General features: G+C 41.8%; 1 protein-coding gene and 1 pseudogene across 1 annotated transcript; both read left to right on the forward strand.

Moving 5' to 3' along the window:
* The first annotated feature begins 18,968 nt into the window (after positions 1–18,968).
* On the forward strand, positions 18,969–19,232 carry LOC112130742 (cytochrome c oxidase subunit NDUFA4-like). Its single transcript, XM_054544192.1, has one exon. It carries the CDS (start codon positions 18,969–18,971, stop codon positions 19,230–19,232), a length of 264 nt encoding a protein of 87 aa, XP_054400167.1.
* Positions 19,233–22,200: 2,968 nt separating this feature from the next.
* On the forward strand, positions 22,201–23,613 carry LOC100446457 (tubulin beta-4A chain-like; annotated as a pseudogene).
* Positions 23,614–25,325: the final 1,712 nt, after the last annotated feature.

The following is a 25,325-nucleotide window of genomic DNA, read 5'->3' on the forward strand; positions in this document are numbered from 1 at the left end:
GTGGGGACCAGCCTGCATCTGGAGTGGGCCTGTGGCCTCTCTCTGCAGAGGGCAGACTGGTGTTTGGGACCACTGGTGCAAACCTGAAACCCAAGTTTGCAGGGATCCTCCTGATGCCAGGGCTGGCCTGGTGCTATGGTGAGCCTAGAGCCTCAGTCAGCAAGGGTGGACCTGGAGCCTAGGTCTGCATGGACTGGCTTGTCACTGGGTTAGGCATGGAGCCCAGGTCCATTGGGGTAGAATTGTTGCCAGAGCAGGCCTGGAACTTGGATCAATGGCAGCTGGCCTGACCCTGGGGTATAACTGGAGCTTTTGTCTGCACAGGTTGCCTGGTGTCTGGGACCACTGGTGCAGGCCTGAAACTCGGGTTTATAGGGGCCAGCATGGCACCAGGGTCCACTGGGTCTAGCTTGGAGCCTAGGACCATGGCAAAGTCAGATGCTCACTTCACTCTCTTTTCCTGACAGGAGAGCTCCAAAACAGAGAGGATCTCTCTTAGCCCCTGTGCTACACAGGCTATGGGGAGAAGTCACTTGGGTAGAGTAAAACTGTCTTTCCTACCTTCACCAGTGCATCTTTTCTCATTTCTGTGCTCTACCCAGGTGCTGTAATCCCTCACATGGAATCCAGAGCTCTCATGAAGATATTTTTTGCATGGATTTGTGCATCCTAAAATTGGTGTTTCTGTGAGGGGACACAGAGTGGAACCTCCTATTCTTCCATCTTTCTGATGCCCAACAATACAGTTAAAAAAAAAAGAAGTTGATATATATATATCTCTCTTATAATATTTGCAAGGTAAGAATGTATTGTCAAGGTAAACAAAGCAGCTCTGCTCCATGATTATTTAGGAGTCTGGATTTCTTTCACGGGTCTGCCCCTCCATCTCTTAGATCGTGGATGTGATCTGCTTGGTCAGAGTTAGGTTATCACGGGTTGCAATGTGGAGAAAGAATGTTCACTTTGTTAAGACCTTGAAGTAGAACACATCACTTCCATTCACTTTCCACTGGGGAGAGCTTAGTCAAATGACTAAATCTACTACACAAGGGACTGTAGTAGCTATAGCTATGCACCATGTTCCTAGGAAGAAAGGAAGAACATATCTTGGCAGTCAATCAGCATCTTTGGAACAGATGGAAAGTCAAGACCATTCCTATTTTGCTATTTGCATACTCAAAACATTCACTGGGAAGAAGAGTTATTCCCAAAGTGCTGGGATAACAGCACAAGTTCTATGATTGCATGTAATTTTTCAAGCCAACACTCATCACACAACCAAAGCCACAAACTAGAAAAAGGAAAGTGATCAGTCTATTCAAAGGCACAGACATGAGAAACATTAAGAATGAACAACTGCATTGTTTAACCACGAATATATTAATGCCGTGATCCTATGAGGGTACGCATTTTACTAGGCAGTGTTTGTACCTTTTCCTAGCAAAAGGTACTATGCAAAAAGAGAAGCTATGGAGGAATAAAGAGAAGATTAGTAAGTTCTTCTGACCTGACAAGAACATCTCCTAACATTAAGCTTCAGAGGTTCTGGCTTTATGTCCTCTCCAACATTCCTCTCCTTCCCTTATCTCCCACCAAACTAGCCTGTCATAAAAATGTGATTGGCTTATTAAACAAAAAACAACACACTTTGTATGTAGCATTGGTTCAAAAAAAAAAAAAACATTTTTCACCATGTTGACTGTTCTCTTGACTAATTCCCTTGCATTTTCACTCTGGTCCTCCTGTCTGCCCCTTCATCCTTATTTCAGTAAGTAGAAATGGGGCCATACCCACATGGCCAAGGCATCTTACCCTTTTATTTGCATCTGAACCCTGTGTGACTAAGTCAACTTGCAGTTTCACCAACCATCTGACCACTAACCAGTTGCAATTGATACTGAACACATCCCTGTTACTGGGTGTGTATTCCTCATTCACTAGGTACAAATAATCATTCATGTGTCAAAGTCAAAATACTGAGCAATAAGGTATCCACGACTTGGGAATTCCTGAAGCTTCTCTGAGGCAACGCTTCCAAGGACACCAGCCTATTGGTCTCTCACCGCTTCTCCCTATACACTGGAGTCCTTGTCTTTATACTTCCATTCCCTAGGAGGCTATTAGAAGAGACAAAAAAAGTTCATACCCATTCACTCATAGAGTTATCCCATACTAGCACCACAATCACTGAGGCAAAATGGAGGACACACCCTTCTCCAGCACCCTCTAGCTCAGCAGTTACGGGATGTCTCATCTCCTTTAAGGATGTTCTTTCCTGTTTTCTGAGCCACAGTGTCCTCATCTGTAAAACTGAGTATCAATAGCACTTATCTTATAGAAATATTTGATAATTAACAGAAACTTTAAATAATATTGATACTCAATTTAACCAGCTCCCTATATAAAAATGGTGCAGGAGAAAAAAGAGGGTCATTGGCACATATTAGTAGCCACTTACACACTGGCATGGATCATTCAACCCAGGCCATCTGGCTTCAGAGACTAGGCTCTTAAACGCTGTACACTGTTTCTCATGAATTAATTCATTCAACAAAAAATGAGCACCCACTATGTGCCAGACATAGTTCTAGGTGCTGGGAACCTAACAGAGAATAAAGCAAATTCCCTGCTTTCACAGAGCTTCCATTCTAGTGGAGGAGATAGGCAAGAACCTAATAAACAAATACTGTAAAGAAAACTGAAGTAGGAAAAGGCATAGAGGGTGACAAGGTTTTTCAGATTTATGCAACATTTCAAAATCCTTTTGAATTTACTCATTATTCCAGACACAACTGTGGTGACTAGTCCATACAGGGTTCAACCAGCTTCAAGTAGGCTCAGTGTGACACTGTCTTGCCACAGGTGCACACTGAGGCTCTTGCCTCCTGCCCCCAGGTTTCTCTGATTTCTGCTACTGATGTCTTCAAATACTTAATTATTTTTGAACAAAGCGTCCTTCATTTTCATTTTGCACTGTGCCCCACAATTTATGTAGCTGCTCCTGCATCAGAGACAGTGAGCTGATGGAGAAAAGCTTCCCTCTTTCTTTTCTTCTCTCTTTTTTTTTTAAGACAAGGTCTTGCTCTGTCACCCAGGCTGGAGTGCAGTGGCACAATCTTGGCTCACTGCAGCTCCAACCTCTCTGAGGCTACTGGTATGCACCTGTACTCCCTACTACTTGAGAAATTGAGGTGGCAGGGTTGATTGAGGTGCCCGGCTAATTTTTGTATTTTTTGTAGAGACAAGACTTCACCATTTTGCCCAGGCTGGTCTCGAGCTCCTGGGCTCAAGTGATCCTCTCACCTTGGCCTCCCAAAGTGCTGGGATTACAGGTATGAGCTACCAGGCCTGGCTTGCTTCACCCTTTCTAATCACCAGAAAGTATGCAGATGCTCATGTCATAAGTTGTCTGAGATTTCCAGCAGGATTAAGAAAACAGGTGCCCATAACTGTGGTCAACTCTATAACTCATCTTTATATTGACTCTCTCTTCTTGTTTCACTTCCCTTGTTCTTCATACATGCTTCCAGAGATGACGTTCCCAAATAAATGACCTGCACAAAAGTTGTTACCAGCTCTTAAGCAGAGACCTTTAGATGGTGGATGATTTCTGTAGACATCTAGAGGAAGATAATTGCAGGCAGTGGGAATACTAAGTGCAAAGCCCTTAAGGTACAAGCATATCTGGTATTTTTGAGGAGCAGTGAAGAAGTCACTGTGGCTGGAGTGCAGTGACAAATAATAGGTGAGAGTAATAAGAGATGAAGTCAGTGAGGTCATGGATGGGCTTATAGTTCACCATAAGAATAGTGGCTTTTACTCTGACAGAAATGGAAACCTGTTGGAGGGTACAAACAGAAAAGTGATATGATCGAGCTTAAGCTTTGAAAGGGTCATCTGGCTGCTGTGTTGATTGTAGAAGACAAGCATAGGAGCAAGAAGAACATTTAGAACACTATTGATATAGTCCAGGCAAGAGAGAAGATGGTGGCTTGAATCAGAGTGGTAGCAGTAGAGGTGGTAAGAAGAGATCAGATTCTGAATGTATTTTGAAGTAGTGCCAAAAGATTTGCTGATAAATTGGATGAAGGCTATAAGAGAAAAAGGGGAGATGAAGATGTCTAAAAGGTCCTAGGCCTAAGCAATTAAAAGGATGAAATTGCCCATTAACTGAAATACAGAAGATTGCAAGAGGATGAAGTTTTCTGGGAGGATCAAGAGTTTGGACTTTAGATACAATAAATTGTAGATGCCTAGTAAGCAACAAAGTGGAGATGTCAAATAGGAGCATGACTACATAAGTTTGAAGCTCAGGAAAAGACGTGGCTTAGAGACATAACAGAAAGCAGGTCCCTGAGAGAATGGAAGACATGACAGTGGCAATGGTCCAGATAGAAAACAGGATAATCTGGAGAACAGACAAGAGTGTCCAGAGAAGGAGAGCAATAGGATTCATGGTTCCAGGTAAATCTCTCTATGTCTATTTTCCTTCTTTCCCTTGCCCCCCAAAAAATGACTAATGAGTAAATTAAAGTAGCCAGCTAAAGAAAGAGGGGTCAGTACCACAGAGGTAGCCATTCACTCCGTATACACTTGCAGTTGACCTTATAAAAGGTCACATCTGGTATCTGAGACTCTCTGATATGAGGATAGCCAATTATGGCAGGCCTATGTAAATAAGACAAATCAGCTTTCTTGGAAAGAGCACAGAACTGCAAGACATGTGCACTGGGCTACTGCAACCCATAGATGAGCTATTACCCATGAGCAGAATCCATTTTTGCCCACTGACCTTGATACTTCTTCACAACCCCACCCCACCCCCTACCCCGCAACAAGAAAATCTACTAACAAAGCATTGAAGATTGTACCAAATACTACACAGGAGAGATGGAGAAAATACATTTCCGTCACGAAAAACTTCATCAATCCCCATTTGACGTATTTCCAATTGTCAATTTCTCTCTCCAACCATCCCACCAATGAGATATTTTTTCCTTCACCCACCTCTGCCTAGCCTCACTAAACTTCCCTAATCCTGGCCCTCTCATTCCTGCTCCAACTTAACTCCAGCTTCTCCAAACTTGTAACTCAGTTCATTTTGAGAACAAAGAACCATGAAAAGAAAAAAAGGATCATCTGGTTATCATGATCCCTTGGGTGTATGATATAGGGGGAGAGCAGGGAGAAACACTTTCTTTTTTGCACTAAGGGCTGATGGCAGGTCAAAAAATACAGTCTCTAATGTCCAGTATCCAACTGATATGTAGATGAATCATTGTAACTCAGTGCCGTAAGTGGTATGATAGAAGTAAGCATAAGTACTATGAGACCGTAAAGGAGGGTCACCTAATCCAGACTGAAGCGATAGTAGCCAGGGAAGTCATTTCAATTTTTTCTGAGCACCTACTACATGCCAAACTCTGTACCAAACACTAGTGGTATGGAACTAAATCCTACACAGCCTCTGCCTCCAAAAAAGGCATTACTATTTGATGCCCTTGCTTTTCTGGTGCCCTAGGCAGGTTCTTAATCTGCCTATTGGGTGACTGTCTTCTGCCTCCTGAGGCTGTCCTCTATCTCTGAGCTCAGTTTCTCCATCTTTCCACTGGAGGAATCTGACCAGAGTTTGGCAGAAGCAGGATCACAACCTGGGGTTTTGGTTCTTACTGTATAGGACTTAGAATGTCTTAGAAGCCGGGAAGTGTTGTTTCAAACACTTTGTTCTCATTGCTAATTTATCAACCTAAATGTATTGTTAGTAGAAATAGGAGGCCAGAGGCATTGTACAGGCCTCTAGACAATTCTGGAGTTGGCTGGGTGTGGTGGCTCATGCCTGTAATCCCAGCACTTTGGGAGGCCAAGGCAGGTGGATTACCTGAGGTCAGGAGTTCAAAACCAGCCTGGCCAACATGGTGAAACCCTGTCTGTACTAAAAATACAAAAATTAACCAGGCATAGTGGGGCACACCTGTAATCCTAGCTATTCAGGAGGCTGAGGCATGAGAATCGCTTGAACCCAAGAGGCAGAGGTTGCAATGAGCTGAGATCGCATCACTGCACTCCAGCCTGGGCCACAGAGTAAAACTCTGTCTCAAAAGACAAAAGAGAGAGAGAGAGAGAGAGAGAATTCCGGAGTTGATTTCCCTATTTATTTTTTCCTGCCCCAGTCTCTACAGTCATTGCTGAGACCAAAGAAGTCTTATCTTCATTGCATTTCCTTGGAACCACAGTGACATTCAGTGGCCACAGGAGGTTGAAAAGAAGTGTCAGAGAAAGCACTTGTCTTTATGCTGCAAGATGGAGTAAGGTGACTTTCCCAGCAATTTTCTCATTTGAACTGCCACGATCTGACCAGCTCCTGTTGTTGCTGATGAAAATTTAACATAGGGCTAATAAGGTACAGGCTGGACCCAGCAAAAGACAACTGCCTAACACAGAGTATTTGTCCTGACTCAGTTGCCTTTATAGACAAAAGAATAAACCAAAAAAAATTTTAATAGCAATTTTTCATTTTGTTTCCTAGATAATGCTTTCCTAATACAAAGAATTGGGAATAAAAATCTGAAAAACACAAAATGTTAAAATCATCCAACTTCACCACCCAGAAATAACCCTCATTAATATGTTTATTTCCTTCCTGTCTCTCTCTGAATAATAAACTGTTTATTACTCAACACACAGTGATTTGTTGCCTGCTTTTTGCACTTAGTGATACACCATGAACAGCTTATGGTATTCTTTTATATCATTATTTTAAATAGTCAAATAGTATCCCAACATATGGATGAACTGTAATTCCCTTATGGATATATCATAATTAGTTAACCAAGTCCATATTAAGACATTCAGATGGTTTTTAAATTTTCAACACTATAAAATAATACTATAGGAGTTTCCATATATATATAACATATCTGATTATTTCCTTAGAATCAATTCCTGCAATTGTAACAACTAGGTTAAAGAACACACGCATTTAAGACTTTTGGAATATATTGGCCATGCACGGTAGCTCACGCCTGTAATCCCAGCACTTTGGGAGACCGAGGCGAGCAGATCACTTGAAGCTGGGAGTTGGGGATCAACCTGGCCAACACGGCAAAACCTGTCTCTACTAAAAATACAAAAATTAGCCTGGAGTGATGGATTACACCTGTAATCTCAGCTACTCGGGAGGCTGAGGCACAAGAATCGCTTGAACCCAGGAGGTGGAGGTTGCAGTGAGCTGAGATCATGCCATTGCACTCCAGCTTGGACGACAGAGCATGATTCTGTGTCAAAAAAAAAATCTGGAGTTGATTTCCCTATTTATTTTTTCCTGACCCAGTCTTTACAGTCATTGCTGAGACCAAAGAAGACTTATCTTCATTGCATTTCCTTGAAACCACAGTGACATTCAGTGGCCACAGGAGTTTGAAAACAAGTGTCAGAGAAAGCACTTGTCTTTATGCTGCAAGATGTGCAGCACCTTACAAGAGTGAGACCCTGTCTCAAAAAAGAAAAAGACTTCTGGAATATTATCCTTCAGAAATATTATTATACTAATTTATTCCCCCAACATATAAATGTTAACATATGTATATAATTTTCATATACTTGAAAGTGTTTATTTCCTCATCGCCAGGTCAACACTGTGTATTATCATTACTTTTATTCTTTATCAATGATAGGCAAAAAATAGAAACATTTTTAAATGGCATGACGTTGTGTAATCATTTTTTTTATTATCAGTGAATCTGAACTGCTTCCATTTTTTCCATTGGCTATTTGTATTTGATCCTTTGTAAATTGCCTGTCCTCACCTTTTGCCCATTTTTTTTCTATTGGAATGTTTACCTTTATTCCTTATTGATTTGTAAAAATTATTCATTCCTTTGTCATATTATACACATTTTGTCAACATGCGACTGTCATTCTAGTTCTTTGATTACAAGTGTGTGCCACCACACCAACTAGTTTTTGTATTTTTAGTAGAGACAGGGTGTCCTTGCAGGAAGAGCATTGTAAAATGTGGCACCAAGGACAGAAACCATAAAAGAAAATATAGATTTAAATATATTAAAAGAATGCAATCATATCATTCACAGCAACATGGATGGACCCGCATCCTAAGTGAAATCACTCAGAAACAGAAAATCAAATACCATATGCTCTCATTTATAAATGGCAGCCAAACAATGGGTACACATGGAATAGAGGGGTGGAGCAATGTGGCAGAATAGAAGGCTCCACTGACCATCTCCCCTGCAAGGACACCAAGTTAACAACTATCTACACAGAAAAAAACACCTTCAGGCTGGGTGTGGTGGCTCACGCCTGTAATCCCAAAACTTTGGGAGGCCGAGACAGGCAGATCACTTGAGGATAGAGTTTGAGACCAGCCTGGCCAATATAGCAAAACATTGTCTCTACTAAAAATACAAAAATTAGCTGGGTGTGGTGGCACACATCTGTAATCCCAGCTACTTAGGAGGCTGAGGCACGAGAATCACTTGAACCCGGGAGGCAGAGGTTGCAGTTAGCTGAGATTGCATCACTGCACTCCAGCCTGAGCAACAAAGCGAGACTCTGTCAAAAAGAAGAAGAAGAAGAAGAGGAGGAGGAGGAAGAAGAGGAGGAAGAGGAAGAAGAAAGAAGAAGGAGAAGGAGAAGGAGAAGAGGAAGAAGGAGAAGGAGAAGGAGAGGAAGAGGAAGAGGAAGAGGAAGAGGAAGAGGAAGAGGAAGAAGAAGAAGAAGAAGAAGAAGAAGAAGAAGAAGAAGAAGAAGAAGAAGAAGAAGAAGAAGAAGAAGAAGAAGAAGAAGACACCTTAAACACCTTGATAAAAACCAAAAATCAGGTAAGCACTCACAGTACCTGGTTTTAACTTCATGTCACTGAAAGAGGCACTGAAGAGATGGAAAAAAAAAAAAAAAAAACAGCAGCAATCCCGTCATCAAATGGAAGTGGTATATATGTGATCAGGCTCAAGCAGGTCCTGAAAGCACAAGTAAGTTACATGAGGAAGTGGCTCAAATGCCCATGGTCTCCACTCTTGCCACACTGCCTTCTCTCCCCCAGCCTGCACTGATGGCCTCATGGGGAGTTCCCTATGATCAGTTGACAGAGAAAGAGAAGACTAGGGCCTGGTTCACATATGTTTCTGCACGATATGCAGGCACCACCCGAAAGTGGATAGCTACAGCACGATATCCCTGAAGGACAGCAATGAGGGGAAATCTCCCGAGTGGGCAGAACTTTGATCAGTGCACCTGGTTGTGCACTTTGCACTTTGCATGGAAGGAGAAATGGCCAAATGTGCGATTTTATACTGATTTATGGGCTGTAGCCAATGGTTTGGCTGGATGGTCTAGGACTTGGAAAAAGCATAATTGGAAAATTGGTGACAAAGAAATTTGGGGAAGAGGTCTGTGGATGGACCTCTCTGAGTGGTCAAAAACTGAAGACATTTGTATCCCATGTGAATGCTCACCAATGGGTGACCTCAGCGGAGGAGGACTTCAATAATCAAGTGGATAGGATGACCCGTTCTGTGGACACCACTCAGCCTCTTTCCCCAGCCACCCCTGTCATTGCCTAATGGGCCCATGAACAAAGTGGCCATGGTGACAGGAATGGAGGTTACACATGGGCTCAGCAACATGGACTTCCACTCACCAAGGATGACCTGGCTACGGCCACTGCTGAGTGCCCAATTTGCCAGCAGCAGAGACCAACACTGAGCCCTCGATATGGCACCATTCCTCAGGGTGATCAGCCAGCTACCTGGTGGCAGGTTGATTTATTGGACCTCTTCCATCATGGAAAGGGCAGAGGTTTGTCCTCACTGGAACAGACACTTACTCCGCATATGGGTTTGTCTATCCTGTACGCAATGCTTCTGCCAAGACTACCATCCGTGGACTCACAGAATGCCTTATCCACCATCATGGTATTCCACACAGCATTGCCTCTGACCAAGGCACTCACTTTATGACTAAAGAAGTGCAGCAGCGGGCTCATGCTCATGGAATTCATTGGTCTCACCATATTCTCCATCATCCTGAAGCAGCTGGATTGATAGAATGGTGGAATGGCCTTTCAAAGTCACTATTACAATGCCAACAAGGTGACAGTACTTTGCAGGGATGGGGCAAAGTTCTCCAGAAGGTCGTGTATGCTCTGAATCAGCGTCCAATATATGGTACTGTTTCTCCCATAGCCAGGATTCATGGGTCCAGGAATCAAGTGGTAGAAGTGGCACCACTCACCATCACCCCTAGTGATCCACTAGCAAAATTTTTGCTTCCTTTTCCCAAGGCATTACATTCTGCTTGCCTAGAGGTCTTAGTTCCAGAGGGAGGAACGCTGCCACCAGGAGACACAACAACAATTCCATTAAACTAGAAGTTAAGATTGCCACCCAGACACTTTGGGCTCCACCTATCTTTAAGTCAAAAGGCTAAGAAGGGGGTTACAGTGTTGGATGGGGTGATTGACCTGGACTATCAAGATGAAATCAGCCTACTACTCCACATACGAGGTAAGGAAGAGTATGCATGGAATACAGGAGATCCATTAGGACATCTCTTAGTATTTCGATGCCCTGTGATTAAGGTCAGTGGGAAACTTGAACAGCCCAATCCAGGCAAGACTGCAAATGACCCAGACCCTTCAGGAATGAAGGTTTGAGTCACTCCACCAGGAAAAAAAAAATCAACGACCTGCTGAGGTGCTTGCTGAAGGCAAGGGAAGTACAGAATGAGTAGTAGAAGAAGGTAGTCATCAATACCAGCAACGACCACGTGACCAGCTGCAGAAACGAGGACTATAATTGCATTTCCTCCTTCTTTTGTTAAAAACATGTCTGTGCATGTATACACTTGTACTAAGAAAATATCTTCATTTTATTTCCTTTCTCCTTTATCATGTGACATAAGATTTATCAACTTCACATCAGCATTTAAGTACTGTTAACTTTATGTAATAGTATTTGGGTTGGGGATTGGTGCATTTCTGGTTGTACGAAGGATAGTTGTATCATGTTAGGCATAATTATGACCTTATTATTGTCTTTATTTGAAAATTAGGTATGAGCTCAGGAGGTGTATATGGGTTCAAGTTGACAAGGGGTGGTTAATACTGAGTGTCAACTTGATTGGACTGAAGGATACAAAGTATTGATCCTGGGTGCATCTGTGAGGGTGTTGCCAAAGGAGATTAACATTTGAGCCAGTGGGCTGGGAAAGGCAGACCCATCCTTAATCTGGGTGGGCACAATCTAATCAGCTGCCAGCACAGCCAGAATATAAGCAGGCAGAAAAATGTGAAAAGAGAGACTGGCCTAGCCTCCCACCCTACATCTTTCTCCCATGCCGGATGCTTCTTGCCCTCGAACATCAGACTCCAAGTTCTTCGGTTTTGGAACTTGGACTGGCTCTCCTTGCTCCTCAGCCTGAAGATGGCCTATTGTGGGACCTTGTGATCATGTGAGTTAATACTTAATAAGCTCATATATATATATATATATATTCATTCTATTAGTTCTGTCCCTCTAGAGAACCCTGACTAACACACTAATGAAGTCCATAGCTCCTATCAAGAGGCATTTTCCAGATAGCTATGCTCCTCATATCCTGGTAACCACTAATATTAGGTTGGAGCAAAAGTAATTGTGGTTTTTGTCATTAAAAATAATGGCTTCTAATGACAAAAGTAGCTTCCTCTACTTGCCCATTTGGACAAGTAGATGCAACAACTTCTCCACTGCTGCTAGCCCTAAAGTCCTTGTAGTATCCTTTGCTGATTTCTCTAAACATTCCCATACCTTTACTAAACCCTTCTCAGCCTACTCAGATTGTGCCAACTATTTCTAGCTGGAATCTTTACTGATACATACACATTTAGATGGACATTATATCTTTAAAGATGCAGGCTTGCACTGTGGCCCTGCTAGAGATAATGATTCCAAACCCAGATACAACAATGTCTTCCCCCTCTCTCCCTTAAATGCACTAACAGTGTTATCTCAAACCCCAAAGTATACCAAAGTCTTCTAAAAAAGAAACTAAAAATAAAAACAAAATCAAGAAGCAAGTATGAAAGAGTTTTCAAAAAGTTTTAAGCAGGGTCCAAAAATTTTTCATCAGAAAAAATGCACAGTATTGCAGAGTTAACAAAAAGCAATATTTTTTAGTTAATCCCTACTATCTCAAAAAGCACAAGGGTAAAGATCTGTTCACTTGCTATACCCAGGAGATCTTACACCTAACTGAGAAAGTCACAGATGATCACAACATAGTCATTCCTAACCCTATTTCTCCCCTACCCATTCTACTACTGCAGAAAATAAAAGACCTTAGCCTGCTCCTATTTTAGAACTGCAGATGGATAAAGAACAGACACAAAATGAAAAATGTATTTTTTCAGAATTAGCGTCATCATGAGGTTTTACTGTACTTTCAAATTCAGATGATACCAGGTGGCAGGTCCAGTACAAGGGGGATCTTGAGAATCTTCACTGACAAATATGGTAGGGCAATGTCTTGGTTTGGGCTGGACTTTGGTTTGAATGTGTCCCCTAACGTTCATGTGTTAGAAACTTAATCCCCAATACAACAGTGTTGGGAGGTGGGGCCTAATAAGTGGGCAGAGCCCTCATGAATGTCAATATCACTGGAATGGGTTAGTTATTCCAAGAGTGGGCTTATTATAAAAGCAAGTTCAGCCCCCTCTTACTCTCTTGCCCTTCTGACTTCCACCATGGGATGATGTAGCATGAAGGCCCTCACCAGATGCAGACCCTTAATCTTGGACTTCCCAGCCTTTAGAACTGTGAGAAATATTTTTTTTATTTATAAATTACCCAGTTTGTGGTATTCCCATAGAGCTACACTAAACAGACTAAGAGAGGATGTGATAACAAAATATCATAGACTGAGTGGCTCAAACAACAAACATTTATTTCTGACACTCTGGAAGCTGGGGGGTCCAAGATCAAGGCACTGGCAGATCCAGTGTCTGGTAAAGGCCTACTTCCTGCTTTGCAGATGGCTGTCTTTTCATTATATCCTCACAGAGTGAAAAGAGAGTTAGCTAGCTCTTCTTAAAGGACTCTTCTTAAAAGGGCACAAATCTCATTCATGAGGGCTCCACCCTCATGACCTAATCACCTCCCAAAGGTTCCACCTCCAAATACTATCACATTGGGATTAGATTTTCAACAGATGAGTTTGAGGGGACAAACATTCAGTCCATTGCAGACAGTGTTATAGATACTGTGGACTGGTTCACTCATCCTTCATTCCCATTTCCTTCTAGTGCACCATCTGTGCTGCAAAGACTAGAAAACTGAAAATTGCATTTCACAGACTCTTTTACAGCTAAAATTCTCAATGTAAAATGGCTTGTATTAATTAGGTACATTTTTGTGAGATTTGGAAAGCAGAAATCATGCCAAGGCCACTTTCTCTCCCCTTTGAGACTCTCTTACCCTGGCAATTGAGGTCATGTAGACATGGGAATGTTCTGCAGCTGTGTGCCAGCAACTAGTCTCCAGCTTCCTGGGTGTCAGCTGTGGTGCTATGCTCTTGAATTCAAGCATTCCAGTGGTGGTCTCAGAAGTAGTAGCCAGTTGGTGGATCAGTTCTATAAGATTCTAGGAGCCATTTCTTCAGGTTCAGCCTAGAGCCTACTCTTCCAATCCTTCCAAAGATTTTTTAAAATATCTAATCTCCTTATTAAATTCCTTTCTACTTAAAATACTTAAAGTGATCTCTGTTTCTTACACTGAATCCTGACAGATACAGGCAGCCAAATTCGGGGTCTACAATTTTTTACCAATTCCCCTCAAGATCTGAGTCTGGAAAAATATGGCTTATAGACAGGGGACTTTTAGATAATAGTTGGTTAAGAGACAGGAGAAATTTTTTATCCATCATCAGACTGAGTCACGGATACCGGCATCCTTCCCTTGGTTGATGCCAATACTAAATGTAAATACGTGGGTAGTGGAAGGAGCAGACAGGAAGAGAGCTGTGAAGGTAGCACTAAGTGCCTACTATGTGTTCGATACTGACCTAGACATTTTCACACATACTCATTTAATTCTTAACAGTTCTGGAAGTTAAATACAGTTATCCCCAATTAATCCAACCCTTCACATACACATTTCTGGGTTTAGTGTGTTCGTCACCCTTGGGTTTATTTCGCTGTTAAAATAAAACACCTAGATGGGCACAGTGGCTCACGCCTGTAATTCCAGCACTTTGGGAGGCCGAGGTGGGTGGATCACCTGAAGTCAGGAGTTCGAGACCAGCCTGGCCAATCAACATGGTGAGACTCCATCTGTAATAAAAATTTTAAAAAATTAGCCTGATGTGGTGGCGCCCAACTGTAATTTCAGCTGCTCAGGAGGCTGAGACGGGAGAATCGCTTGAACCCAGGAGGCAGAGGTTGCAGTGAGCCCAGATCGTGCCGCTGCACTCCAATCTGGGTGACAGAGCAAGACTCCTTCTCATAAATAAATAAAATAAAATAAAAATAAAAATAATTTTTAAAAAATACCTTATCTAGCATGGGGATTCAGGTGGTGGGTGGGTCTAGATTCTAAGCCACTCTGTGAGGACCTCAGTTGTAGAAGTTTGCAACTTTCTATCAGGTGCTCTGCAGGTAACATAACTTGGTTTCAGTCTTTGTGTCTACTTATTTCTGCCTTGCTACCAACTTATAAATTTCCTTTGTGTCATGACTCAAATGTCCTGGGGAAATAAACTGTACTTGTTCATCTTAAGGCTGGGTCACAGGAGTCAGCTGCCAGCATTTGCATGGCAACATCCCTCAAAGACAGGCACCTATCCCTCGTGCAATTAGCTGTGACTGAGAGGAGAAGTTCCAGATCCTAGTGACTACTCAGCAGAAGGATGGATAGGGAAGACTAGATTTTGGCATCTCTTGAAAAATCAGACTATTTGGAAACAATGACCCTATATTTCCACAGGCAACAGGGGGAAGGAACCCCCTTAATATTGTAATGTGAAGCTTATCACTTATTTATGTTAATTACCTGGCTTTCTTAGAGATTTGAGTTTGAGAACTCCTAAATTTGTTCTAGCTTTAATCTTCAAGATTCTGTATTCTTCTGGATTCCTTTACACTGAAAGCATTGCAGATTGACATGGGCCTCATTGAACAAATAATTTGGAAATGAGCCAGAAGTGCATTTTATTTATCCACCAATTTGATTTTCTAAATAGGAACTCTACATTTCCATACTATACAGCCATTTATTCTCCTCTACTAGAATTGCTATAATTCTCAATATGCCATGTATTATCATCATCCTGTCAAAACGAAAATCTCACAGAGAGCCTGGGAAGGTCTTATCAAATCAAGTGGAAGTGATTAAGGACAGTAGAAAAAAATAGAACAATTATATATACACTATTAAATAATGCAAAGGATGAGGATTCAACTAGTCTCAGATTTTTAGAAGGTTTGCGATTAGATATTTTGTTGACTCAATAGCAAATTATTAATTCATTAAATGATTAAACCATTTATCAAAACTGTGAATGACAAAGCAATCAGAGACTGGGATAATCAGACTCCAAGTCTGTTCTTTGTGTAAAATTCAAATGCACCCAGCACAATACAATTTTGTACTTAATGCCATTCATCTAATCAGCATATTTCTGCTCCATTGTGAGATCTTTGTTTGAACATGATATGCAACAGATATGGAAGCCACAAAAATTTCATTTATATAATCATAACAAGCACGTTACCATGGTTGTCAAAATTAATTAAACCTAATTCGCTATATTTTCTAAACTTAAAATTGACACAAAACATTTTTGTGAAAGGCAAAAATGCTAAAGAATCCCAGAAATAAGTATAAAAGTGAATCTTTTTAAATGCCTACATCTTGTTTAGGTTAGAGAGCTAACTAATATTGATTATGACAGGTTAGATCCCCTATACATTTTAAAAGATCAATTGAATATGAACATTCACTCTGTGAACATCTTAACCTTTGGCTTCTTTTAAGTAATAATGAGTCCCCCTAGTGCAATTACAATAAAAGTCAACTTGTGAAACTTCCATTAACACACTACTTCTCAGGAAAACATGCTTTTCTAAGACAAGGGACACCTTTATTTCAGATTACGCGGTCATCTTGATCATCTTCCAGTTAGAGCAAGAGTTCTGCCTATAAAAGTGCTTCTCAAACTATAGTGTACATCAGAAACATTTGGAGAGCCCGTTAGACATGCAGATTCTGGGGCTTCACCCTGATCTTGATTCAAAAGGTCTCAGCAAGGTCTGAAAAATCTGCATTTTTAACAAGTATCCTACATAGTTCTGCTGTAGCCGATCCAAGGACTATACCTTGAGAAACATTGACCTACACAATATTTTCTTTCTCCCTTTGCATTATGTTGTTTTGAATCATTGCATTATAAATCTTTCCAGTATCTCTTTTGAGTGCTTTTTGCACACCCTAATGACCTCCACTAATTCCCTGGGTCTCACCACATCTCATTAGCCTGAACTGCAAGAAGTTCGAATTTCTATATTTTCTTTCCCCAGATTCATACCTTTCAGGCCTTCACACATGTGCATCTCCTTTGAAAGCAATAATTAGTCGTATCCTTCTGGAAAGCTTCCAGTCTTCCTAAGCCAATCAGATTCCCAAGGGTTTCAGAGCAGGAGCTCTTCAAGTAAATACATAGGTGCTGCTTCTTTCACTCAAACCACCCTGTTACCTAGGAGAGCTCCTCTATGACTTTGGTGCTCTCAACACTACTCCACAGAGTGGACCAAATAAAACAAAGGACAAAGAGCTCAATCCTGTCTGTTTAAAATCTTATTAGCAGCTGAAGAAAAAAAAAGTTGCCAGTAAAGAGCTAGAATTGTCTTTTCTTGAAAATTCACAATTGTCTATTGACATGAATTAGCCAAGTTATCACTGAGCCCTCATACTACAGAGAGAATATAGATATTAAAGTACCACCTGGGAACCCACTTAGGGAGATTTTCATATAACCAATGCCTGAGCCCTGGCCTAGACTAGGATTTCTCAGCTTTGGCACTATTAACATTTTAGGCTGGGTAATACTTGTTGTGAAGGGATGCCCTGTCCATTGTAGGATATTTAGAAGCATCACTGGACTCTACCCACTATATGTCAGTATCACAACACTCCTCTCTCAGTTGTTACAACCAAAAATATTTCTAGACATTGCCAAATGTCCCCTGGGGGAGGAGAAACAAAATTGTCCCCATTTGAGAGCCATGGTCCTACACCAATTAGGTCAGAATTTCAAGGGGTGAAGCCTGATATTCTTTAAAAGCCCCCCAGATAATTCCAATGTACAGCCAGGGTTTAGAGCCACTGCCTTATGAAGATATCTGAGCCTCAGTTTTCTCATCTGTAAAATGAGTATGATGAGGATATCTACTTCACAGTTGTTCTAAAGATCAAATGAGATAATATGTGGTGGAAATGTTTTATGCATCATTAAAGAAATGTAATATTTCTCCCATCCATTGTGAAACACTAATCCAGGTGTTGTCAAACTAAGCCTGCAGGCCAAATCCTATTCATTATCTGCTTTTATATAATTTGTGAACTTGTGATTTGTACATTTTTTTAATGGCTGGCCAAAAATCAAAGTAAGAATATTTTTTGACTCATGACAATTATATGAATTTCAAATTTCTGTATCCATAAATAAAGTTTTATTGAAACACAGGTATACCCATTTATTTATAGATTGTCTATGGATGCTTTTACATTTTAAGTTCAGTAGTTATGGCAGAGATTTTATGGCTCACAAAGCCTAAAATTTTTACTATCTAGCCTTTTACATTGAAAGTTTTTCCCATTCCCTAATCACAATTTAAAATATTCAAGCTAGTTTCTTTTCCTGGCTCTCAAGTCCTTTTCAAATCTGCTTGGGAGGGCTGCCCTGCTCTCCCCAGAAAAGCTTCAATTATGTAAGCAGTAAATCTTTTCATACCCTCTTGGTATGTGTGTGGCATCATCATTCCTGACATCCAAACCAATTTTCAGGTGGGCATCCATTCTTTTTCTTCAGGATGGTCACAACACAGGCAGAGGGAGATTTGAACAGAAGAAGGCAACATAATGGCTAAAGCAAGATGCTATACTGCTGGCTTTGAAGATGAAGGGATTATGAGCCAAGGAATGTAAGAAATTCAGCTTCAGAAGCTGGAAAAGGCGAGGAAACAGACTCTCCCCTAGAGTCTGTGGAAAGAGTGGGCCTTGCTGATAGCTTGATTTCTGCCCAGTGAAACTCATTTCAGACTTCTGACCTACAGAACTAAAGAAGAATAAATGCCTGTTGTTTCAAGCAACCAAATTTGTGGTAGTTCGTAACAGCAGCCCTAGGAAACTAATACAGTGGATAAGACTACCGGTGCCTTAGCACAAATTGAAGCAGTGCCACAAAATAGTACTAGTAGGCATTGTGTTTGTTACCACCATATGCTGCTTTATTAAAAACGTCAGTTGCACTTGTCTTATATGGAGCAGTGAAAAGTATTCATGTTATAAATATTGACCCTTGAGAACACGGTTTTTAAATATTTTGTATGACAAATGGAAAATATGCATAAAGCACTTCTGCTACATCTTGAAGTATAATCACTGCCTCAAAGACAAACACTTGTGCAATTTACAAGCAACTCTTTTCATGAAACACCATTTGTAGTTAAAAGAATTACTGACAGACAAACTTTGGTTATTCAGACTTGGATTTTGGGCAGATGTTTCTCTAAAATTAACAAAGTGAGGCTGTCACTTCAAGGAAAACAACTGACAGCATTATTTGTCAATTACAAAATTCAAGTTTTCATGTAAAAATTAGAGTTTTAGAAAACTTGTAGTAGATACTACTTAGTCCACGGCTTATGATAGCTAGGCTTGTTCTCTCCTTTTGAATCAGAGGCCGCTGCTGCAAACATGCTCTACCAGATCCTCAATCAAGCCAAGAAGCATCTGAGCATGATTCTCCTCCTTGAGTTTATTGGAGATGGAGGTACTGGAGCAGCACTGTATGTCTTACATCCAGCATTGTTCAATCCAGATGTTACTTGGGACAGAAAGAATGACCCAGAGCCCTGGAACAAACTGGGTCCCAATGATCAATACAAGTTCTACCCAGTTAATGTGGTTTACAGCAAACCAAAGAAAGAAGGTCTTGTAAAATTGCTTTTACAAGAATGAAGGTCCTCCAGAAGCCATCTCCACAATTTTCCACTTAACTAGGAAATTTTTATCCTCTAAATGCATGAAATCATGTTGATGTATTGTGTAGGAGGTTACACTCATTAATAAATATTTGAAACTTACAAAAAAAAAGAAAACTTGAGTCTGCCACCATAAGCTGTACAGCTTTCTGAAACATAAATACTTTCCTGATAAGATCAATGGTGATAATAACAAATGTGGTATTGTATCATGAAATATGCCAATATTTGGAAAGCTCTGCATAACTCAGTGAAGGAATATTTTTAAAATAGTGAATGCATGATGCTAAAAAATCATTCATAGGTAAAAATTCCATTCCAGGTGAGGATAGGCAAATGGATTTTCATGTATAAAAACACAAACAGTTCATTGATATAGTTTCAGTTTGCATTTTGGAACTAACCTCTAAGAAACTTCCAATTGTCCAATTTTGGTATGATATCAAAAACCATCCACAATTATCTGTATAGACTACTTAAAAACTCCTGTCTTTTCCAACTACACATATGTGTGAGATAGGACTTTCCATATTTCACCCAGAACAACATATCACAGAAGAGTGAATGCAGAAACAGATAAGGGAATCCAGCTCTTTTCTATTAAGACAGAAATAAAAGAGATTTGCAAAAAATATAAGCCCATGTTACTTTTCTCACTAAATGTTTTTGTTTTGAAAAAAATATAGTTATTTTCATAAACTAATTTGTGCTAACTTGTAATTGATGTATTATCACTTTTAAATGAATTCATAATTAAATATTTTTAATTTCTATTTTAATTTCTAATACAGTAAATAATAATATATTTAACTGAGATAAACAAAGGCTCTTTGGGGTCCTCAATAATTTTTAAGAGTAAAATTAAACAGTCGGAGAACTACTGCTCTAGAAAAACTCAGGCCCGGGAACAGTGGCTCACTCCTGTAATCCCAACAATTTGGGAGGCCAAGGCTGGCAGATCACTTAAAGTCAGGAGATTGAGACCAGCCTGGCCAACATGACGATACCCCATCTCTACACAAAAATTAGCCAGGCGTGGTGGCATGCACCTGTAATCCCAGCTACTTGGAAGGCTGAGGCAGGAGGATCACTTGAGCTCAGGAGGCAGAGTTTGCAGTGAGCCCGGATCGAGCCACTGCACTCCAGCCTGGCCAACAGAGCGAGACTCTGTCTCAAACAAAAAAAAAGAAAAACTCTTACACATATGCTCAAGAAAACATGTTTATCGCAGCTTTGTTTGAAACAATGAAAAGATGAAAACAATGTAAATATTCAAGAAGAGGTGAATGAATAGGCAAAATGTATATATTCATAAAATGAAATAATATGTAACTGTTGAAAGAAGAGTTACAAGTATTAACATGGGTGAATCTCACAAACATAATGGTGAGGAAGTTGTTAAATTCTTTGTAAAGAGCGATAGATTTATATACATTTTTAAACATTTACATAAAGTCAAAAGATACTCATTAATGATACCAGATCTTTGTCTATGTGTATATATATATATATATATATATATATATGTAGTAAAATTAAATGCATGAAAATGAATGAGAAGAATGTCCACCAACTTCAGGATATGGTTCTTCTGAGAATGAAGAGAATGATTAGGAAGGAGTACAAATTGGACTTGACCTCTATCTATAATATTTTATTTATTTAATAAATAAAATAATTCAAAGCAAGTATCATAAATTATTAACATATGTGAATTCAGGATGATAGGTACACAGAGCTCTGTTTTATTAAATTCTCTTCCATGTATGTTTTGACAGTACTGCCCTCTCTCAGTTCATATATCACAGTCATGAGGTCTCCAGGGAGAAGAGTGAGAATTCCACAAAACGGAGTGGGTTTCAGTGGCGGTCTCACCTCTTCACTATCTTTCAGAAGATTGCCATGAATTGTTGTTTATCTGCAAATCATAAGAGGATTTTGAATTATACTATCTAGTTTTAAATAAAACAATCCTTAAAATGTGGATAAAGAGCTTGAATAGATTCTTGCAAAGAAACTAATTGAAAATAATTATGCAAATGGCAAGCTGGATAAAGAGCCAAGACCCATCAGTATGCTGTCTTTAAGAGATCCATCTCACATGTAAAGACACACATGGGCTCAAAATAAAGGGACAGAGGAAAATTTCCCAAGCAAATGGGAAACAGAAAAAAGCAGGAGTTGCAATCCTAGTTTCTGACAAAATAGAATTTAAACCAACAAAGATCAAAAAAGACAAAGAAGGCCGGGCACGGTGGCTCACGCCTGTAATCCCAGCACTTTGGGAGGCCGAGGCAGGTGGATCACCTGAGGTCGGGAGTTCGAGACCAGCCTGACCAACATGGAGAAACCCCGTCTGTACTAAAAATACAAAATTATGCAGGTGTGGTGGCAGATGCCTGTAATCCCAGCTACAAGGGAGGCTGAAGCAGGAGAATCACTTGAACCCGGGAGGCAGAGGTTGCAGTAAGCTGAGATCATGCCACTGCACTCCAGCCTGGGCAACAAGAGTGAAACTCCATCTCAAAAAAAAAAAAAAAATTCACTAAAACCCACACAACTACATGGAAATTGAATTACTTGCTCTTGAATGACTCTTGGGTAAATAATGAAATTAAGACAGAAATCAAGAAGTAATTTGAAACTAATGAGAACAAAAAGACAATGTACCAGAATCTCTGGGAAACAGCTAATTCAATATTAAGAGGGAAATTTACAGCACTAAACACTCACATCAAAAATCTAGACAGATCTCAAGTTAAGAACTTAACATCTCAACTAAAAGAGCTAGAGAACCAAGAGCAACAAACCCCAAAGCTGGCAGAGACAAGAAATAACCAAGACCGGAGCAGAACTGAAGAAGATAGAGACATGAAAAATCCTTCAAAAAATCAACAAATCTAGGAGCCCTTTTTTTTTTTTTTAATTAATAGTGCTCCGCCGTCTCCACGGCATCTTCCACCTCCGCCGCTGCAGCTCCCCGCGCTCACGCCACCGCCGCCACGTCCACCCTCAGCGCCACCACCATGCGGGAGATCGTGCACCTGCAGGCCGGCCAGTGTGGCAGCCAGATCGGGGCCAAGTTTTGGGAGGTTATCAGTGACGAACATGGGCATTGACCCCACAGGCACATACTATGGGGACAGTGACCTGCAACTGGAGAGGATCAACGTGTACTACAACGAGGCCAGAGGAGGAAATTATGTCCCCAGAGCAGTGCTGGTGGACCTGGAACCCAGCACCATGGACTCTATCCTTTCTGGCCCCTTCGGTCAGATCTTTCGGCCGGACAACTTCGTGTTTGGCCAGTCCAGAGCCGGCAACAACTGGGTGAAGGGGCACTACACGGAGGGCACAGAGCTGGTAGACGCTGTCCTGGACGTGGTCCAGAAGGCCTAGAACTGCAACTGCCTTCAAGGCTTCCAGCTGACGCACTCGCTGGGGGGTGGCACGGGGTCCGGGATGCGCACACTGCTCATCAGTAAGATCCGTGAGGAGTTCCCAGACCGCATCATGAACACCTTCAGCATGGTGCCCTCGCCCAAAGTGTCAGACACGGTGGTGGAGCCCTACAATGCCACGCTGTCTGTGCACCAGCTGGTGGAGAATACGAATGAGACCTACTGCATCAACAATGAGGCACTCTACGACATCTGCTTCCGCACCCTCGAGCTGACCACACCCACCTACGGGGACCTCAACCACCTGGTGTCAGCCACCATGAGCAGAGTCACCACCTGCCTGCGCTTCCTGGGCTAGCTGAACACCAACCTGCGCAAGCTGGCCGTCAACATGGTCCCCTTTCCCCGCCTGCACTTCTTCATGCCCGGCTTCGCACCCCTGACCAGCCGGGGCAGCCAGCAGTACCGGGCCCTGAGGGTGCCTGAGCTCACGCAGCAGATGTTCGACGCCAAGAACATGATGGCCATGTGCAACCCGCGACATGGCCGCTACCTGACCATGGCCACCGTGTTCCGGGCCACATGTCCATGAAGGAGGTGGACAAGCAGATGCTGAGCGTGCAGAGCAAGAACAGCAGCTACTTCATGGAGTGGATCCCCAGCAACGTGAAGACGGCCGTGTGCGACATCTCGCCCCACGGCCTGAAGATAGCCGCAACCTTCATCAGCAACAACACAGCCTTCCAGGAGCTGCTCAAGCGCATCTCTGCGCAGTTCACGGCCATGTTCCGGTGCAAGGCGTTCCTGCACTGGTACACAGGCGAGGGTATGGACGAGATGGAGTTCACCGAGGCTGACAGCAACATGAATGACCTGGTATCTGAGTACCAGCAGTACCAGGATGCCACAGCCGAGGAGGGCGAGTTCAAGGAGGAGGCCGAGGAGGAGGTGGCCTAGGCTGCTCCCATCGCTTCCTGTCTGCCCCCTCGAGGCTTCTGACCTTTGACCCCCTAGGCCCTCCAACTCTGACCCCTAGACCCCCACTTTCCCTCCAAGCCTGACTCATCCCTGACCCTAAGACTTCACCCTGACCCTAACAATACCTTCGGAGCTCACTTTACCTCTGGCTACTTCATCTCCGACCCTGGCTCCCCATTGACCCTTGAGCCCTAATTTATCTTTCACCCCCTTGAGCTCTTCCAACCTTGATATTCCTAGGAGGAGCCCCGCTTCACACCTTCTGACTCTGGAAACCACACCTTTAACTTTGAGGGCCCTCTTTCACCCCTGACCTCTGCTTCACCTTTGACCCCTGCCCCCCATGAATCCCATTTTACCTCTAGACCCATAAGTCCCGGTTTATGTTTGACCCCTCCCTCTGAGCTGCACTCCACCTCTGACCTTGCCTCACCTTTAACCCCTGACCTGAGCCCCAGCTCCTACCTCTGACCCCAACTTCTCTTTCACCCCCTACGAATCTCATTTTACCTCTCCACCTATAAGTCCTGGTTTACATTGGACCCCTCCCTCCGAGCTGCAGTTCACTTTTGACCTTGCCTCACCTTTCACCCCCCCCACAGCCCCAGCTCCTACCTCTGACTCCAGCTTCTTTCTGGCTCCCACAGACCCCATGCATCCTCCCTGCCTCACTCCCCTCAGCCCCTGCCAACCTTAGCTTACCTGGGAGAGGAACAAGGCCTGGTGCCTGTGAGGAAGAGAGGTCGCCCCTGCCCTCCCTCCCCGCTTCCCTGCCTCGCCCTCAATAAATAAATTGTTAAAAAAAAAAAGAAAAAATTAATAAAATAGATAGACCACTAGCTAGACTAATAAAGAAGAAAAAGGAGAAGAATCAAATAAACACAATTAGAAATGATAAGGGGGTTATCACCCTGACCCCACAGAAATATAAACAATCATCAGAGAAAACTATAAACACCTCTATGAACATAAACTAGAAAATCTAGAAGAAATGGATAAATTTCTGCAGAGATACACGCTCCCAAGACCGAACCAGGAAGAAATTGAATCCCTGAATAGACCAATAATGAGTTCTGAAATTGAGGCAGTAATAAATAGCCTACCAACCAAAAAAAAAAAGCCCAGGACCAAATAGATTCACAGCTGAATTATAACAGAAGTGCAAAGAAGAGCTGGTACTATTTCTATTGAAAAGATTCCAAACAATTGAAAAGGAGGGACTCCTCCATAACTCATTTTATGAGGCCAGCATCATCCTGATACCAAAACCTGGCAGAGATACAATAAAAAAAGAAAATTTCAGGCCAATATCCTTGATTAACATCAATGCAAAAATCCTCAACTAAATACTGGCAAACTGAATACAGCAGCACATCAAAAAGCTTATTCACCATAATCAAGTAGGCTTCATCCCCTAGATGCAAGGTTGGTCCAACATATGCAAATCAGTAAGTGTGATTCATCACATAAACAGAACTAAAGACAAAAAACACATGATTATCTCAATAGATGTGGAAAGGCCTTCAATAGAAATCAATATCCCTTCATGTTAAAAACTCTCAATAAATTAGCTACTGAAGGAACATACATCAAAATGATAAGACCCATCTATGACAAACCCACAGCCAATATCATACTGAATAGGCCAAAACTGGAAGCATTCCTCTTGAGAACTGGCACAAGACAAGGAT

This window comes from Pongo abelii, chromosome X, assembly GCF_028885655.2.
Source record: "Pongo abelii isolate AG06213 chromosome X, NHGRI_mPonAbe1-v2.0_pri, whole genome shotgun sequence".
Taxonomy (NCBI): Eukaryota; Metazoa; Chordata; class Mammalia; order Primates; family Hominidae; genus Pongo; species Pongo abelii.